The sequence below is a fragment of the Abramis brama genome, assembly GCF_963993115.1.
Source record: "Abramis brama genome assembly, chromosome: 25".
Classification (NCBI taxonomy): Eukaryota; Metazoa; Chordata; class Actinopteri; order Cypriniformes; family Leuciscidae; genus Abramis; species Abramis brama.
In genome coordinates, this window is record NC_139987.1 from 26,733,208 (window position 1) to 26,753,954 (window position 20,747).

A 20,747-nucleotide genomic window follows, 5' to 3' on the forward strand; every position below is an offset into this window, starting at 1 on the left:
CATGGCCAAAGTTTAAAAAAAACGAGTTGGACGTATTTCTGTGCCAATTAAGGGTGTAACTTCCGTTAAGCTGTGAACAATCAGTGAAAGGCTCACTCTATGAATGCAATAATACGTGTGTTTTTTTTTTAAGTGTCACAATGAGATGACATTATTCTACTCACCCTTCAACCGTCGAACATTAAAAGGACATTTAAAAGTGTAAAAGCATCAAAAAGATACTTTTCAACAGACCTTGAATAACCCCAAAAGCGTGATTCTTTCCACAGCAATAACGGACGGGTTAAATATCACTGTAGTAATGTATATAATATTTACTTCAGTGAACATACGTTAATGTTCATTAACTTCAGCATTGCGTGACGCTATTTCAAAGTGATTTCTGTCATTTTGACAGATTATAAATTGTTTTTACCTGTGAAAACAAACCTGGAAAGAGGCGAGAGGATTTGAGGAGAATAACGAGAGATTCTTCGTGCATTCCAGTGAATTATTAATGGGATACATCGTAAGTTAAATCGGGAGAACAGACCACAAATGTGCAGTATATGTTGTCATTTTTCATACTACGACAGCAGAATTCAAAGGGAAAAAACTAAATAATCACGAGGAAAAGAAAGCAGCAACTGAAAAGAGCTCTTGCCATAGATACTCTTGTTATAACTAGTGGTCGACCGATATTGGTTTTTTGATGGCCGATGCCGATGCCGATATCTTGGAGAGCAGGGTGGCCGATGGCCGATATTTTTATATATATTTATTTTAATCAATATTTAATAAATTATAAAACAAATTTTTAAAATAAACATGATTTTAATACTTTAGATGGCAACTTCTTAAATTTGCAATCCTATTACAGTATTTTTCACAAAGCAATTGTTTATAAATATATGAATATGTGAATAAAAAGAAGGTAGCCTAAACACTGGGCTCTCAGTAATCTGGTAATTTCGTGCTGGTAATCATATTTTTTCAAATAAAGACAAGGTAACGCTAGTTTTACATACAGCACAGTGAAAACGATATGAATATGACACAGTTGGCAACTGGTTATATATCAGCATATTTTAAAATGAAGGATTTAAAGTTTTTCGATCGCGTCTCCTGAAGCTGATCTTCTGTTCGCATTCACTCACTTCGCACGGACCGACCGTCACTTGCAGGCAGTAACACTTCACAAGATATCACAGCTGGATTCAATTAAATCTGCAAGGTTTGTGAAATTAAATGTTTATTAGATATTCAGAGATTTGTTTAAATGACGTAGATGCGCATTTGCTGAATGTTGACGGCAAATGAGAAAGTATTTTAGCCTGATTGTTTGCCTTTTCTGTTACAAATAATATAAAAGCAAACGCTTTACTTTACTTACTTCACATAAGTTACCATTTACTTACTTTGTTTACCAGTTCTGTCTAACAAAGTATTAGATATGACTGACAGAGATCGTAAATTAATGAAGACGGAGAATCTGAGTGCTGTTTGATCTGAGGAGCAGCCGTTCTCTTCTGGCGCTGGTGTTCTCAGCGCCGCCCGTCAAAATAAAAGTCCGGAGCGCCGTCAAAATAAAAGTCCCGCTTTCAACACATCGGCCAATCAGAAAAACTGATCGGCCGATGCCGATATTTCAAAAATGCCAAATATCGGCCGATATATCGGCCTTGGCCGAAAAAATTCCAAGTGTTACGTTATTCTCATGATGTCTGAAAATAAATCAAAATCGCAATAAATTTAATCGCAATAAAACCGAATGCGATTTGGCAAAGGCTGCGATTATCTTATGCGCAGCTTGTCAGTGGAGTGCGGCTGATTGGTAGTAAATACTGCCCCATTTGAACGCCAGAGGGCGCTCTCACGCAAACACGCTAAATATGCCCTGCCACAGAAGTACAATAATGCTATCGCTGTAGCTTAATAAACAGAAGATTGAAACGCTTTGATTAAACATGACTTGTAAACACACGACTGCCTTATTCTGTGTAAGAAGGCACATCATCTCACAGAGGGAGGAGCTCAGCTGTCGTTATGAAGTGAGTTTGGAGTAAATGCATGTTATTAAATGTTGTCTGTTGTTGGACGAGAGGTTCATAAATGATTCTCGTGATTGGAAAGATGTTAGGTTTGTTGCTTTTTCAAATGCACATTGTAAGTGACTCAAACTCACAGTGCTTTCAGATGGAGCAGCGTTTACAGAGCCGTACATCAATGACAAGCTGCGCATAAAAAATAATCGCAGCCTTAGCGATTTCAAAATCGCGATAAGCCAAATCGATTTAAGTGCGATTACATGTAAATTGCGATTAATCGTGCAGCCCTAGTTCCCGGCATTAGCAGAACAGTGGATGCAGTTAGTTTTTCCGGGGCTGTGCAAGTGTGTTTGTTTGTTCCCGGCATTTCGGTGACAAATGTTTTATAGCAGTCCCAGCGATAAAAGATCCCGGTCATGAGTCGGAACCGCAGGCGGAGAGTAAAACTGCATCAAATGTCTGTTTAGTTGGCAATCAGCGTGCAAGTGCATATCATTTAAACAACACTAGCGTTTAGTGAATCAAAAGGGATAATGCAATGATGAATTGTGTGTGTTTAAATACATGTATGTAGCTGTTCACCGTGAGTGTCCATTTGTTTATTCTAAGGGTTCTTTCACGCCTGAGTGTTTGTTTCAGAACGAGGTGCATTTTCCCCCTAGGTTCGGTTCGTTTAGGCATGTGTGAACACGGCAATCGCGCTCGGATCCGCACCAAAACAACCACTCTGAGATCGCGTGAACGAGAGGGTCTCGGCCCGACTGCAAACCAACTCTGGGACGGCTCGCTTGAGGTGTGAAAGCAATCAGACCCAACAAACCATACGGTATTATAATTAATAACAGGAGATTAGGGATGGCCCGATACCGATACTGGCATCGTGCCGATACTGTCCTCTAGTGTTGTCACGGTACCAAAATTTCAGTATTCGGTACCGATACCAGTGAAAATCCACGGTTCTCGGTACCAATTTCGGTACCAAAGTGCTAGAAATCGATAAATTCTTTGCTGATACTTCCTTGTCATCATGGAGAGCGCAGTTCGCACCGTTTCAAAAATAGTCGATCTCCGAATGCGAACGAACTTACTCTGAATTTTAGTAGGCCTATTGTTTTTATCTGAGGATCCTTTTTCAAATACAAGGTCAATATTGATTTTCACTAACGACAAAACAACAAATTATCCGTGAATTTATATGGAACTAATCTTTACAAGCTTTCCATCTTACTCTCCTCATGTACAGTAACGTAACGTTGCATTCGGAGATCGACAAGTTTCTCCTTTCCACAAGCGCTTTCTCTCCCGTGGCGTCTGTTGTTGCTATGCAAACATGAACATAGGCGCTCCTGGAAAAACCATAGACAGTAAATAAATGGGAAAAACGAGCGCGCCGCGTCGCTCCTAATATGAGAGATTTGGAATAACGAATCTGCAAAAAACGGCCACTTATGGCAACGTGACATTAGCCTAATCCAAAATATTTCCATAAGTGTCTCTTTCCTCCTTTCTTATCAACAAGTGGATTTACAGCCACCACGTCAGCAGCACCGCCGGTCGCCATGTCTCAGCGCTTTAATAAAGAGGACGCGCAACTGCACGCGCTCAGCGCATGCATGCGCATCAAGGAACCGGGTTTGAACGGGTCCTCGGTACCACCGGTACTTAAGAAAACTTGGTACCGTGACGTTTACATTTTTTTAGTACCGACTTGGTACCGAAGTACCGGGTCTTTTGACAACACTACTGTCCTCATATACTCGTACTCGTACTCCTAAAAATTCGCCGATACCACGCACCGAAACTGGCCGCCGCGAGTGCTTTGTCGAGGTGAACTGAGGCATAGACGCGCGAGCTGGTCGAGCACATCCCTTTAAACAGACAACAGTGGAAAGTTTGTTCAGTCGGATGTCAATGGCAAAGAAAATAAAACGAGGCATGTAGCTTATTATTAACGTTAACTGACGAGAGTGAGAGAGAGAGAGAGAGAGAGAGAGAGAGAGAGAGAGAGAGAGAGAGAGAGCGAGTGCACTTCTGTTGAATGCTCTTGATTGCTGATCGTTCACTCAGCACATGTTATTTGGTTGAAAACTAAATCGTATATGTAAGTAAAGTAAAACATGAACTGTTACCTGATTTAAGTATAACGAGTGGTTCCCTACATTATTACAGGACGTGTGCAGGTCAAGAAGTTCCATGAACGCAAACATCCGAAGCGCGCGCCTCACAAACCAGCGTCTCAGCGCACGAAATACTGAATTATTGTCTTTCACGTCTTGCGCTTGTACGGACGAATTCACACAAAATTATGTAAAAACGCCCATCTTGGTGAGTATCCTATAGTAAACAAAGTCGGTTATATCTCAAATGAACGTAGCATGTTTAAATGCGGTCCGTGCGTTCGGTCTTAAAGGGGCAGCAGTCTAATAATCCTGCTTCTGTGTTTTAATGTTAATCAAACAAAGGACAAAGAAATGCTCACTGCTCTTGACTAAATAGGCTACCCTTTTCAACTTTACAAAAATATCCATCTATATATAATTTATACAGTAATGAATATGCTTTTTTCACATTTGATTACTTTATTCAAATGTCTGTACCTGTTAGATCTACCTGAAAAACTCAAAAAACACTGTTTATTTCATTTGTAGTCTTTCTTTGTTCTATTGTATTTATTTGTCCTATTTGTAATTCGATTGTTTGTTCTTATTTTGTTACTGACTGTTTACTTCTTTTAAATTCGCATTAATTAGGCAGGTAGTTTTTGTTGTAATATCAAAATTGGATTAAATAATTGATATTTCACTGGTTTTGACAAACATCTGAACCGCTGACCCAATCCTCAGCACTGAGCCCTGCTGGAGCTGCTCTAAATATGTGCTGTGCTATTAAATGAAAGCAATACAATACAATATGATAGAGCAATAGAATGAACAGTGACAGTAACAGAAGCTCATACAATGCATTTTAGCTGGCTTAATTAAGGCGAGACACTACAGGTGAATAGGGTAAAAATTTTAACTAGCAGATATCACCATGAAACTTTCCCAGTTGATTACCTACATTAAGATGAGAAAAAAATGTATTACAAGTTTTCTGTAATTTAATGTTTAAATATGCAAATTAGGCAATATCTAATTAAATATGCGCTAATTTGTATATATTTTAAAAAACGAAATCTGAGTATTGGATAAAGCCAGATTAAAAATTATTTTTTCATTGTGTTCACATATTAGATGGGGAAAAAATTACAGAGGGATTTATGGATATCTACTTTTGTTATCCTGTAAATCAGAATATACTGTCAGTAGCCTTAAAAAAATGATTTTCGCCATGTTTTTTGGAATAAAATATTATATAAATCAGGCTAGGAATAATATATTTACAAATCCCCCTGGAAATGTCTTCATAATATAACTAGGTACAAGACTGGAAGGTTTGGTGTATATCGGTGCTACTGAAGTGGAGATTTCGGACTTGGAGTATGAGAGAAAAGTCATTTTGAGAAAACAGGCTTTAAAGACTTATCATCAGCCAATGAGATTGCGCATTCAGCCCTTTTACTTTCGCGATTGGTTGCTGATAAAAAGGAAATGACCATATTTGGATCCGACAGCATTGTACAGTGAAGAGAGAGCTTTCCAGCCGTGCCTGTGACGACAGAGAACAGACAGAGATCGCGGATCGGCGGGATGATTTACAACGACAACTTTTGTTGAATTTACGCGAAATCTACAGACGCAAACAGACAAAGTGTAATAAAATAAAGACCTAAATGTGTATTTCGGACTTTTTTTCACCACAGTCTGAAAGAAGACATGTTATTGAAGACAAATATCCAAAAATCTCAAAATTGACCAGTAAAAAAAAAAACAATGTTTTTGCCTGCCGTGTCTCGCCTTAAGCATGAAAATAACTGAAAGAAATATATATTTGATGAACAAATTAAGCCAACTAATATGATTTATATTATTTTGGTTTATCTACTAATACATGTAAAAATTACAAATGCAGTGAAAATTCAGGTATCGGTTACGGTATCGGTATCGGCGAGTACCAAAAATGAAAGTATCGGTATCGGACTCGTTCGGCAAAAAGTGGTATCGGGACATCCTTACAGGAGATGTGCTTTATAAATAGCAGTAGTGTCTGATTCTGGGAGTGAGTCTGTCTCTTATAAATCTGATCAAACTAAAGACTCTTCAGAGATATGAAGGAGGCAACACTACTCTATAGGTCCTCAAGATTAACATGAGATTGACAGAAACTGTGTGTTATGTACCCTTTAAGAATACCACCCTACTAATGGCATACACCCAGAACGATTTTTATTCAAGCGTGTTGCTGTTGTGCTTTCAATTAGCACTTGAGAAGGTAGTAGCACTACTTGAGTGGTGTGAAGAGTCTAGAAACTCCCACTTTTACAAGAACATCAGCAGTCTCTCGACTCCAAGATGACTAACACAAGAAAATAGAAAGCAAGGTTTAATTTTCCTCTCAGCTCCAGCTGGACTCTTCATCACAAAGCGACACTGACCGTGTCAAAGCTACAGAGCTAGCCTGTATGTTTGGTTAGTTCTTTTAAATTAGCTGTCTGTGAAGAGATTTAAGAGGACAGCACTCCCTAAAGCAGCTTCACATGACTTGAAGCATGTCTGCAAAGCACAGTTCAAGTGCCCAAAATCTCTCAAGATGATTAGCCTAAAATGATGAAGCCTGTATAGTAATATCTGGTCCTTCCCATCATGCACAGCAAGTCCGCTCTCAAATTATAAGTTTGGCCCTGGGATGCAGATCTTCAATGATTTATTATGCTGTCAAAATCCATCAGTTGTCTCCAGCTCAACATATTACTGGAGGAAAATATTCTGGTGTAATGCGAGCCAACCTCATACTGCAACATTACAGAGGCGCAGACACACAGATGATGCTCAGGTGGGAAAATGGGTCATTATATCAGTAAGGGTATAACAAAACAATAGTGTTATTGACAGCAAAGCCATTCTCACCTGCCAACAAAATGCAATCTTGCTATGTCCAGACAAAACTGTTGCCTTTTCCCGCTGTTTGCATTTGGGCCGTCAAAATGGCTGAAAAGCTGAAAATTTCTTTCTTACATATTAGCGAAATTCGCATTATATTCAAATTCTAAAGGTTAGAGGGGGGAAAAGTACTGTATTGTCTCCTATGCCCAACAAGAGGGCGCAAGCGAGCGCAAAAAGCAAGTATAAACCAAATCAAGCATCGCAACTTTTATTGAAATGAAATGACATTCACTTTTTAAAGTGCATTAACTTTTAAATCAATTGTTCTTGATTAAATTATAATTTCCTTAATGTGCATGCAAGGAAAATTAGGTTACAATAGTGCATAAAACTGTGTTCGTGCATCTGTAACCTGAGAAAACACTCTTCAACAGAAGCGTAATGAACTACATGAACACTAAATAGCAAACTGGCATTCAGAAACACTCACTTCTACTCACTACATCTACATATAGTTCATCAAAAACCCCAGACGCTCATCTTGATCTGAGTGATGAGCGCTTTCTGTTGACAGTGTTTCCAGCTGATGAAAACACACGCTCAGCTCTGACCGATGTGCAGGTTTGGTCAAGTGTGTTGTTGCACGATTTTTCCCTCCAACTGAGAGGGTTTTCATCAGCAAAAAGCCTTTTTCCACCATTTTTCTGCCATTTTTAAAATTAGCAACGCAGCCGCAGCGCTGTACACTGGATAAGCTAACAAAATCAAACCGCGTCAGTTACGTCATCATCATGTCTCGCGCATCTTGGCACACCAAAAACACGGTTTTTGCATTCGAATGTGCAGTTTTTTTAATGCAACGAACATTCGAAAATCGAATTTTTATTTGACAGCCCTAGTTTGCATCACTTTCATTCTCTACAAAGAACTAACTGTACAGCATCAAGATAAATGAAGTAACAATTGTAAACATTCACTTTCCCTCCATAAACCCAAAGAGCGGCTCGGTTAAAGCGTGTAGGGACATGAAGCTAGTTACAGTGGCCAGGATATTGCAGCACTCGAATGTCCCTTGAGGATCACCCAGCGCTCTGGTCAATAAGCTGACACACAGGCCTACGGGCTCAATAGCTTGTGTGTCAGCTTTTATCGCAAGGGTCATGCATTTAAAACTTGCTCAAGTAATATTAGGAGAGCAAAATAATTAAATTCCGCAAAAAAGGGAACTTCGACTGGCAATTAACAGCAAGCCCGGGGCCGGTGTAAGAGTGTTTTGTGTTGCAAATTGCTGTTGTAAATTCTGGTGATTAGACACCAAGACAATGTCTTCTAACTGGCTAAAATAGATGGCTTTGCCAAATTTGCAAAAATGACTTGTGATCATCTTAAATTCAGAATACAAAATCATTTAATAATAATATTAATAATAATATTGTAATGTAATTATAAAATTGATATATACTTTTTAGTGAGCAAAAAATTTTAAAGATTGAAAAATATATGTAATATATACGTAGGGCTGCCCTTGACTAAAGATTTTTCTAGTTGACTAGTAGACGTTCATTTAAGCGATTAGTCAACTAATTGCACGTGTATATTAATAAGCCACTTCTAGTCGACTAACAATTAATTGAATATTAGGGCGCAGCCCTAGCAATATATAAAAATGCATTGGTAAAAATAAAACTTTATTAAGATGGCATTTTGTGGTTAAACTGAGGAATGAGAAATCATTGACAGGGCAATTAAAAAATTTAACTACAGTAACAAAACAAAACAAAAAATAACTTATTATTGAGACCTGTCAAATATGACATTTAGGATGGTGACCAACCAAACAGAAAATTATAGTATTGTACAACCTCAGCTTCTTTTAACACATTCCTTGCTGGAATTTCCGACCAGCGACATTCCAGTAGATGGACACAAGAAAATGATCCAGAGTTTGGGTGAAAACACAGCCATAACTTTGCTGCAAATTAGACAACCATTCACAGTAGGGCTGCACAATTAATCGAATTTCTAATCGCGATTACGATTATGGATCCCACGATTACGTAATCGTTCAAAGCCGCGATTACAAAAAAAAAAAAAAAAAAAAAAAATCCACTCTGCGTGCATTTAGAGCATGTTATGAGAGGCGAATCACAACTACTTCAGAAAACCCGGCACAATAGGAACTACCAGGCAGTGACGTATATGTACGCTGAAATAAAGTCTTTCACCTCAGAAAAACGGACGTTCCTGTCCTGTCAGCCGTTATAGGCTACTGTGCTCGTAGCGCACACTCTTCAATTGCACGCGCAAATGCGGCGGCACGCGCTGTGTTTAAGTGCAAAGGAAACTACGAGCATGCAACGTTGTTACGTTGTAAATTAGTAAGTCACGAAATAAAAGTAAAATACCAATAAATCACGTTACTGGTACGTCGTGTGTTAGCTGAGAAGGATTTGCATGCAGGGATGATTTTCATTCTATTCGCCAGGAGCAGTTTCCATGTTTCATTAACAGTTCTTGTTAATATTGTGTAGGCCTATTCACCATGGTAACTGTCATTTCAATATTAACCCAAAATGCCACTTTATTTTCACTTTGTGTTATTTTTTTATATTTTTAAATGACTGTGGTGGCTCATACCAACATTGTATTAACAAAAGCTAGTTTAGGACTGCTATTTAATAGCTTTAGCATAGGCCTAATGTTTATTTATTAGTAGTCTTTACTATTAGTCATATTCTTACAATTTATGTGTATGTTAAGTAAAGGGGGACAGTGTGTGTGTTCACAATTTTTAAGTAAACATGTATAATAATATGTCTATATATACATTATATATATATGTCTATATATATATATATATATATATATATATATATATATATATATATATATATATATATATTCAATGTAAATTATGATAATCGTAATTAATAATCGCAATTACAATTTCAAGGGAATAATCGACAATTATGATTTTTGTCATAATCGTGCAGCCCTAATTCACAGGGACAACTCTATAGCACAGACCCTGTGGTTGGACCTGCCCTTGACCCTGATGAGACATAATGTTGTTACACAATACTCATAAATCTGATAATGTTTCATTTTATAGCTGGAAAGTAATGCACCAGTCACAGGGTCATACACCATAATGAGGATGACAACTCGAGCTTACAAACCTGAAACCCCCCCTAAATACAACCATGTCTATCTGACAAACAACCCCAGCAGAAAGCAATGAAAAACTGAGTGCCACACTGCTTGAAGCTCTTTAATTAGACTAAGTGCACTTTCTAATGCATAGTAATGACCTTTTAACTCCTGAGCATTACTGACTTTTGACAGCAATTACCCTCCAGAAAAGAAGTGTATTTGAATAATGGTTTGACATACATGACACAAATCTGACCAAACTGAACAAAATGCAGACCAATGGGTGACAGATGTCATTTGTGTCTATTTGTCTACCCAGATTACAGGGAACGTTCGTAGAAGTTTGGCTAACATTCGGTCAAGGTTCTCTCGAGTTCTTAATAGAAGATCTTCAGTCTTTAATAATGTTGTCAAAATGTTATCATAAAAGTATTATTTACACATCCTTCATTAAATGTTTTTTTTTTTTTCTGAAATGTTTTGGTTGGGTGTTCGTCTGTTTTTTAAACGTTACTACTTGTTTCAGAACGTTAAGAACACATTCAAAAGTCACATTCCCATAATTTTTTCCAAAATTATACGTTTGAATGTTCCATTTACATTCGCATAACCCAAAGAAAGTTTTAAAAACTGGAAGTTTAGAATTTTCAGAGAACATTAAGAAATAATGTTTTCAAAACATGAAGGTTTGGTTCATCCAAAAATGAAAATTCTGTCATCATTTACTCACCCTCATATCGTTCCAAACCCGTAAGACATTTGCTCATCTTTGGACCACAAACGAAGATCTTTTTGATGAAATCTGAGAGCTTTCTGTCCCTCCATTGACAGTCTACGCAACTACCATTTTCAAGCTCCAGAAATTTAAAGATATCATTAAACTAATCCATGTGACTCCAGTGATTTAACCTCAATTATATGAAGTGACAAGAGTGCTGTTTGCGCAAAAAAAAGACTACTTTATTCAGGGCCGTGGGAAGAGGTTTTAGGTTGGGGGTGCGGATTTTTTTGGGGGGGGGGCGTCACCACTTTTGAATAAGAAACAATATCAAGACTATAAAACTCGTCAAAAAACGCGCACACACTCAAACCACCTGACTGCACATCACATTTTTGACTTTATTGATTCTGCTTTTATTCGTAATGCAATGGACCGGTCAACGGGACATAAATTAATCCTTAAAGGATGGGACTTTATGGGACATTTGCACAAAAAAAAATAAATAGCCTAACTTAGCCTACCAGTCCGTAGCCTATTTTATAAGTCGCTCCGGAGTAGTATATCAGTCAAAAAATGCGCCACAAGGAAGAAAAAAACATATATAGCCTAAGTCGCACTGGACTAAGTCGAATTTATTTAGAAATTTATTTCACACAAAAAAAATTACAAAAAAAATGTTACAGACAGTTCTCCGTTACGGACGTGAGCGCTCTAAAGCGGCACTAAACGAATGTTTTAAAACTTTAACAGAGACCTCGAACTGAAAGCACAAAGCCTGTCTTTAAATTAAATTTCGTTTTGTATTAATTGTATCTTAATTTTAATCGATGTTTCTTCAACCAATTGTCTGGATTTAATAAATAAATATAGGCTATTAGAAAATAGATAATCAGGACACGGAGGCGCTGGCGAACCTGGAGCTCGTCTCATAAATGAACCGAGACTCAGCGTAGGCCTATAATGTAGCCTATTGCCTCACAGACCTGAGACATAAAGATAGCTTGAAATGTCTACTCTTTAGCAGAACAATTCAAAACGAAAGAAAACAGACTGCGCTGCTTATGTAATTCGTATGAAATGTGCATTTCTCTCTGGCGCTGCGAAGATCGCGAGTCGTCAACTTCATCTGTCTAGCCGACAGACACTGACATAAAAAAATAACTGTTTTATTAGTAAACAATTAAAATGTCTCCTGCTATATTTTACATATTTGCATGTTCCTTACAAAACACTGACAGTGGGGTTTTTGACTGGGTTTTTTTTTTTTTTTTTGAGCAGCTGCGGACAAATTCTTTCGACACACACACACACACACACAATATTACATAACACTCTGCGCTTATGTTTTAAAAAGATAATTTAACATATAAATAACAATTTTTAAATAGCCCACTTAAAGTGTTTATTACAAATAAATGACTAAATGCTAAAAATTAATAAATTTTAATGAACAAACATATGCGTTGCATTTACAATTCTGTGAAAACAGCACCCCCACTTCCCGCGGCCCTGACTTTATTTACAAAATATTAATCTCCAAAACGCGAGAGAGTTCACGAGAGAACCACGACGCATGCGTGTTGTGTTGACACGAGAGCAGACGTTGCGTGAACGTGCTTTGGAGATTAATATTTTGTAAATAAAGTGGTAAATTATGTTTTTTATTGCACAAACAAAGCACACGTGTCACTTCATAAAATTGAGGTTAAATCACTGGAGTCACATGGATTACTTTAATGATGTCTTTACTACCTTTCTGGACCTTAAAGGCCCCCTGAAATCAAAATTTACGTTTTTTAGCTTTTAGTATGAATATGTTAGCCTTCACTGCGGACTTCAGCTTCTGATCACATCTTCTGTCCAATCAAATGCTCTCTAGAATCTAAAGCTCCGCCCCTTGTGCTATAAATACCACCTGTCCAAAGCGACCGTTGACACGTCACGGAGCAATAAGGGTTGTTCGGTTGCTCAAACGCTTGAGTTTTATTCCGTTTTCCAACTGTACGTTGGTTAAGAATAAAATGGCTCGAATTTATTCACACCTCTATACATAGTTCCCACATGACGTCACAACATACGGGCATTTGCCGACCCGGCGCCATTTCTGTGGGCATGCTGTGGGCAGAACATTAGACGAAGAAGCTGAAACGAGTTAATTTCGTAAAAAAAGTGAAAATGGTCATCTCCTGCTGGGTCAATGGATGTTCAAATCGTGCCGGAGGTTCAGTTAAATTTGGATTTTACAGTATAACGTTACCCGTCATTAGACTCCATGAATGTGACAAGACGAAGCTTTTGTCAGAACAACGATGGAGGTTATGGCTGGCGAGGATAAACAGGAAAGAAACTCCCTCAAAACACGCAAGAATTTGTTGTTTTTTATTGCGAGTGTACACAAATATAAGTTAACACTTTGCAGTTTGAATGATGTCCTGTATGTACAAAATGACGAGGTATTAAAAACATACAAAAACAACATTGTTTCCACTGTTCGATCGCGCCCGCGACTCTCTCTCTCACTCACACACACAGACACAGACACAGACTGACGCACACACACATTCCAGCCTTGCAATCTCAGATTATGTCCCTAAAGAACCCGCGTATAAAGTAGTTCCGCATTAACTGTTACATTAATTTGCACGCGAGTTTTATTTATTTTCATACCGTGTATATGGAATGACCTGCCTCAGCCGGTAAAACAGGCCACTTCACTTACTCATTTTAAATCGCTTTTAAAAACTCATCTATTTTCCTTGGCCTTTAACACCGGGAGTTGACATTTTGTATGTTATTGTTTGTTTTATATGTTTTAATTTTAACTTACTTCACTATGTATTTTATATTGCATTAGCTGTGTTGTGTTATGGTTTGTTTTGTACAGCACTTTGGGCTACTTCGGTCGTTGTAAAGTGCTTTATAAATAAAGTTTGCTTGCTTGCTTGCTTGCTTGCTATATTCATATTCATGCACATATTTCCAGGCTCGGAATTGCTTACATGTGTTAAAACTCCTAGCCAATACCAGATAATGGTACACATGGATAATACAGTATCTGAGCCAAAGCTGCAAAATCAGTGCTCAGTTTAGTGCATACGGATCAACACCATTTATGACTGAAATTTTCGCATTGTACCTCTCTCTGTCTTGTGTTAATAGAGTGTCTTTATAATCTCTGTCACTTTGTCTCTTCATGATTTTCGTAACATTATAAATAGGAAGAAATCTTCGAATTTTGCTTGTAAAACCTTGTAAACACAGCAGCTTATGCCCTCAAAGATGGCGTCTCCGGGGAGGTCACGTGACATTAATTGGCCTGTGGGAACTATGTATTGAATCTAACGTATCATCTAACGCGCTCGGATTCACTTCCATGGTGCTGTTAATGTCAAGTACGGCTTGCAGTCTGTGAGTTAATCTAAACGCTATTGGCTATTTGAAAAGAGGGAGGAGCCATTCAATATGTCCCGCCTTAGCTTCCTGTTTCAGTGGAAATTACGTCAACGCATCATTCAAAACTGCACGTTTCAAGTGGGACTTTAAAAGCGGTAGTTGCGTAGACTGTCAATGGAGGGACAGAAAGCTGTCAGATTCTATCTATCCTGCTGGATTAGCACAACTCCGTCCTAACAATGATGTCTCTGGGCTGCACTCAGGGAATGAAACCCAACACTGGCATTACTCCTTATAAGCAATATACTGGGAGATGAGGGCAGCCCGCCCAGAAAGCCCACAGGACAAAGTGTTCTCTGTATTTAAGAGCAAAAATCCACCTCTGCTCGACCCCCACTGTGTTCGGTTTGAAACCAACTCCAGAGACAAAAACCTCTCAAGTCAGCAATACCGTGTAGGTCTAATCAGTGACAGAAAATCAAGAAATGCCAACTGAGTAGGTTAACACTTGCCGTTCCATGGCACATTACTGTTTTTCTTTGTGTGTGTATGGGAATGAGAGGACATGGTTAGAGGTTAGGTGAGAAAGACACTTCGGCACATTAATTATGTTTGTAAGAGGAGAAGTCTGTCCTCCTGAGGACAATTCAAGGTGGAACAACAACTATGATTAATGATCAGCAAAACAGAACTGTGCCACACAGCAAAACTCTGAGACTGTCAATGACGACTGGCATCAGCGTAATCTAGCCTAAATTCCCCTATTGATCGCTGTCGTATAATAAATTACACCATTTAGACTGCCAAATAACTTTAAATATAAGGCTTAAAGCTATAGTAATGGTTAATGATATTATTAATCAAATATTCTTAATGCATATTATGTTTTTATTGTTGCAGTTTAAGGATGTTTTTAACTAGTATTGTAGCATTAACTAGCATTAATTTCGTTATCAACAAATATTAAAAAAATTAAAATCTCCATATTTGGTTGTAAAAATAACAATATATGTCAACACATTTGAACTGATAAATGCATAAATGCCAATAAGCTCTATTTGACACACACTCCTCACAAGCGTTAGATAATTCTACCTGAAAGCACATGAATTTGCGCTGGTTCCGCCCAAGCAATATTCATATTGTGCATAATTAGCCAGATTATCCATATACTGTACATCCGATTATATTGACATAAACCCCATAAAAACCCTAAATGCCACGCAAACTTTATTGCATTCCGGCATTATAGTGCATAGTCATCTTATAAAATAAATAAACAGACCGAAGGACGAGTAAGCAGTGATCAAATAGGTTACGATTACAAATATTTGCGCAATTGAAAAAAAGTCGCAAATCCCTGAGAGAAATCATTAACTTTAAAAATGATAATAATATTGTTTTATTGTTAATATTGTCTATTGTTTTCTATTAGAGATTAAATATGTTGAATGCGTACTCTAATTAGTACACCAATAATTAAATGATTATATAACGTTTTATCAAAACAAAACAAAGGAGTCGCGTGCGTAACAAAGAAACTACGCGCGCTTAAGACACTATTTTCATTGAAGTCCTTTGACTTTCAAGTTCATTTAGTTCATTCTAAGGGGAAAAAAAATTCTTCCAGAGATGAACTGATCTGAACAAAGAAAGTGCACTTCACAAAAGCCTGTTCACACACCCATCTATCCCTCATAATGATCTTACCGTCTAAATCCCTGAAAGGACGACGGCCACGACATCCGTGATTTCTTCAGACCCGGTCGGTGACCCGTATCCACCGCGTAGGTTCGGTCCATTTTCCCCGGTGCTTTCAGGTAAGCTATGTGTCGATGTGTGTGAGAATATCCCGCTGTCTCCCCCTCTCTCGCTCGCTCTCTCTTCACTCACTGATGTGCACTGAGAGTTTCTGCGCTAGAGACTAGAGGCTGCTGCCTCCGCAAATGTTCAGGAGGAGCGCGCGCATCATCTCCACACTGATGCTGCCGGTCACTTTCCCGCTCAGCAGGAGCGACCGTTATTTTAAACCGTCACTGACTCTGAGGAGAAGCGACTCAGGATAGGACGCCTATAATATTTAGCACGTTATCTTCATAACAAGATGAAGAACTTTAAGTGAGGTAAAAAAAAAATTATAGGAAGCACATCTTGTCAGGCAAAAATACTGTAATTGACCATTATTAAATCTCAAACTGACAGGCAGACAGAATCTATATCAAGTAGCCTAGGCTATATCGAAGTAGCCAAGCCTAGCCTATATTGAAGTAATCACTATACTCTCATACTTTGTTAATTTAAGGAACATTTTTATCACTAAAAAACAGGAAACGGTTTAAAATACCCCTTTGTAGCTTTTAATGTGTTTATTAGCATGGGGTTTGTCTATATCCTGTTGTAGTTTACTTCTAAAAGTTGAAAAATATAGAAAAAAATTGTTTTTTCCCGGATTAAACTTGCTGAGATAACTCAAATATCCAAAGCTGTCACTTTAATACAGCTTCACATTTCAAGTTTATTAAACTTAAAAGGCAGCAAAAACCCTTACTTTAAATTGAAAACTTTTTTTTTTTTTTTTAAATGTACACAGATTAAAAATGTAAAACCAAAAAAAAAAAATTTGTTGACTCATCTCCACTCAATAATTAAGGATTTTTTGTTTCTAAAATGAGAACATTGCTCTTAAATTATAGAGTGTTGCAGGGATGACGTACATTTGTAGGCCACACCAAAACTTAGCATCACACTGGTTCCCTCGACAAATACCAATAGGATTTTCCTATAGGCTTTTGGATTATCACAAAAAATAAGCTCTGTGACCAACAAAAGTTTATAATATTTATATATAAACATATTTATGTTTTGTCCAAGAAAATTTTCACAAATGAACACAACTTTTATGAATTTTGAGGCTTAAACACAATCCCCAGAAGTAAAATGCACGGTCTCTCTCTTTAACGTCATCAGCACAAAGAAACATGTTAGAATAGTTTGCAAGAGCATGATTATAAACACAACGAGGCTGCAAATGTGGAGTGAGTTCACCTGTGCGTCGTGATGGCGTTTGAGGTCCCCCTTTAAGTCATTTTATCCCTTAAAACTCATCTTTATTACATATTTTTTTATTACAAACTCAAATTACATATTTAAAGGGATACTTCACTTTAAAATGAAAATTCTGTCATCATTTACTCACCCTGAAGTTGTTTCAAACTTGTATGCATTTCTTTCTTCTGCTGAACACAAAGGAAGATATTTTGAAGAATGTCAGTAACCAAACAGTTAACTGGAACCATTGACTTCCATAGTAGAAAAAAAAATACTATGGAAGTCAATGTCAACTGTTTGGTTATTCCTTTGTGTTCAGCAGAAGAAAGAAATTCATACAGGTTTGAAACAAATTGAGGGTGAGTAAATGATGACACAACTTTCATTTTAAAGTGAAGTATCCCTTTAAACGTTTTTCCTTGAAAAAAAAAATCTTCATGCCTTAAAATAGCTTGAATGTAACTCGACACCCTTGCCTCATTTAGTATTATGCAGTTCTATGAATATGCAAATGAGCCCCGTCTCCACTCACTCAGCTCAGAGATCCACTGGTTGACGATCACACGTTGATCTGATTGGTTACAAGGTAGTTTGTGACGTCAGAAACACCAGCGATTTCAGAGCGTGTTTTTGAGGCTGTCTTTGGTTCACTGCAGTTTTAAGGAGAAAATACTCAGCAATGGTGTCGACTTATGAATTTACACATGGTTTGTCTTAAAGCATATTAAAAACACCACATAGACACATAAACAACATTAAAAGCTTGATTTGCACCACAGGGGGACTTTAATGTCTCCGACTGCCTCTGTAGTCCCATTTAGCCACTTGTTACCAACCGCCTTTTTCAAGACAAGTAAGAGAGGGGTAATACTGATGTATTTTATGTCAAACAATAAAACATGAAATTGTCTTGAGCTTGTGTTCACCACAGACCTTATTTCAGCCATTTAACCAAAAACCCATTCAAAAAACCCATTGACTTTGGGACGACTGAACTCCTTTCCAGGTTTTAGCCTATAAAAATGCATCATCCCAGCACCACTCGATAAATACAATACTCGAGAGATAAAAACACTCTGACTACCAATAGCATGTACAAATCCTGATTCATGGCTGTAATGTAAATTTTAGACTATTTGCTATTAAACATTTATGCATAACTAATATCTCTAATCCAAACTTACTATTTTAATAAGAAATATGTCAAAACAAGCTATTTCATGGCACAGTTAACTAACATTTTCCACCGACATAGTGGGTGGGCTCTTGAGACCAAATTTTCCTATGCAAATTAAAGTTTACTGTAGGCTGACTGATTTTCAGAAGTTGATAAGTTCCATGATTGAACTGAATAATGGATATTGGTCTGGTAGAGCAAATCAAAGCACCTACCGGTTTAACGTTTGTGTGCACTGTGTGCTCTGTGAGCTTGGGAAGATAGAATATGGAAATTATTTTATTTTTTTTAGTTATGAATCTGCATGCGTGAGTCAGACAGACAAGTAAATCTTTCAAAGGAATAAAATAGACCACATTAAATGTGATGACACTGGTTGTGTGGATGGTTGTCAATGATATTGATAATCCATGAGATGTTTTGCTGTTTGGGTTAGTGATGCATCAAATTAAAGATTCACAAACTGGCCTCCTTCTTTGAACATGGGGAGACTACAACCAGTCCTCAAAATAGGGATGTGTCAGAGTTATTTATTCAGTCAAGCAAGTTAGTGATGTCTGGTGTAAGTTGAACATGATGGACCTTTAAATCAGCCTAAATATACATGGATTTCTTAAAGGAACACGCCGACTTTTTGGGACTTTAGCTTATTCACCGTATCCCCCAGAGTTAGATAAGTCCATACATACCCTTCTCATCTCCGTGCGTGCCGTAACTCTGTCTGACGCACCCACCGCTAGCCTAGCTTAGCACAAAGACTGGAGGTAAATGGCTCCAGCTAGCATACTGCTCCCAAATAAGTGACAAAATAACGCCAACATTTTCCTATTTACATGTGGTGATTTGTATAGTCACAGCGTGTACAAACAAGGTCACATGAGACACAGCCATCTTATAACCGTATACATACTGGGAACTATATTCTCAGAAGGCGAAGCACTGCTACTTCTGCGGAGTGATTTGCTCGCAGCGCCTGAGAAGTCCTGTGATGAGGAGCAGAGAGTTCGCTCAGAGTTGGAGTAAATCTGTAGCCAAATCTGTAGAGTAAATCTGTTCAATATTGGTGTGTGAAATTTACATTACAGAGCAAAACGTCCAAGTATCGTCAAGTACCACGGACCTCATTTGTTTTCAGCGTGAATGACGCAGAAAAACACACAAAACACATCTAAAATGGGAAAGAGCTGTGAGATTGACTGTACAACTAGATTTAAAAAGAAAGAAGAGGTATATTTTTACAGACTGCTGAAAACTAACAGAGAAGCAAATTAATCGCTGCAATTCACAGAAACAACTGGATCCAGGCAGAGAAATGTGGATTTGCAGTTATCATTTGGTGTCAATATGCTGCATTATGGGGTAAAATCACACCCTATATATTGTATTGTTATATATTGTATTGACAACTCATCAATTAAATATTTACCATTGTATATTCTGCATAATTGGATGATTTTAAATAAACACTGACAAAAAAACTACACAAGATTTAGTACTGGACGATACGATGATATATATATAACATTGATGCGAATGATCACATGGATTTAGACCTATACTGTATTTATATAAAGCGTTCACAGGCTAATGTGCTTTATGTATTTCCCCGGCGTTGAAATCAGGCTCATATAAATGTCAGGAAACATGATTCCTGCTGCATGTCAATATCCATGATCACTGGATCTTCGGTAAGTTGCAAAGATATCCAGTCCAACCTTTAGTTTAAACTGATGATCGTTTGTTTTACTGGTGTTTTCGCAGTTTCCTCTATTAAATCCAGTCACTCCGCAGCTCTTCTGCCACTCAGTCCGGCTCAGGGAGTGTGTTCCCGCGGGAAAGTGGCGTCAGTGCATACCCTCTATACTGAAAAACAAGCATGTGAATAATCTGTGTAATTGGGAATGTGCAAATGCAGAGCCATAATTTACATCACAACGCAAAAGAATAAAACTGCGAAAATCAGTTTTTTATGCTTTACATGGAGCGTGACGCATGATCTATTTATTACATGCCAAAGCATGCACAAACTTCAGAACGAATCCCAGATGTATTCACATTCAATTGGCAGAATATGACTCACCAGACACATACAAATTGTATTCCGGTCCACGGCTGATTCAGGCTGCTGATACGATGCCACTCCAGCACAGCATGGCTTCGGCAAGAGACAAATTCCTATTTTCATACGTCTGTAAAACCTTTTCAGAATTTAGATATGCAAAGGCTGCATCTACAGAACCCCAAAA

The 20,747-nt window shown here is 37.8% G+C and overlaps 1 protein-coding gene across 2 annotated transcripts in view; it reads right to left on the reverse strand.

Moving 5' to 3' along the window:
- LOC311076057 (3',5'-cyclic-AMP phosphodiesterase 4D-like) overlaps nt 1–16,112 on the reverse strand; it is a 212,204-nt gene extending 196,092 nt beyond the window's left edge. Inside the window, exon 1 of one of the 2 annotated variants that reach the window (XM_084103910.1) lies at nt 15,987–16,112. In XM_084103910.1, the coding sequence (XP_083960036.1) occupies nt 15,987–16,078 (92 nt within the window). In that variant the 5' untranslated portion in view covers nt 16,079–16,112. The remainder of the gene's footprint in view (nt 1–15,986) is intronic. The other variant, XM_084103913.1, reaches the window with a different exon arrangement.
- Between the last annotated feature and the right edge of the window lie 4,635 nt (nt 16,113–20,747).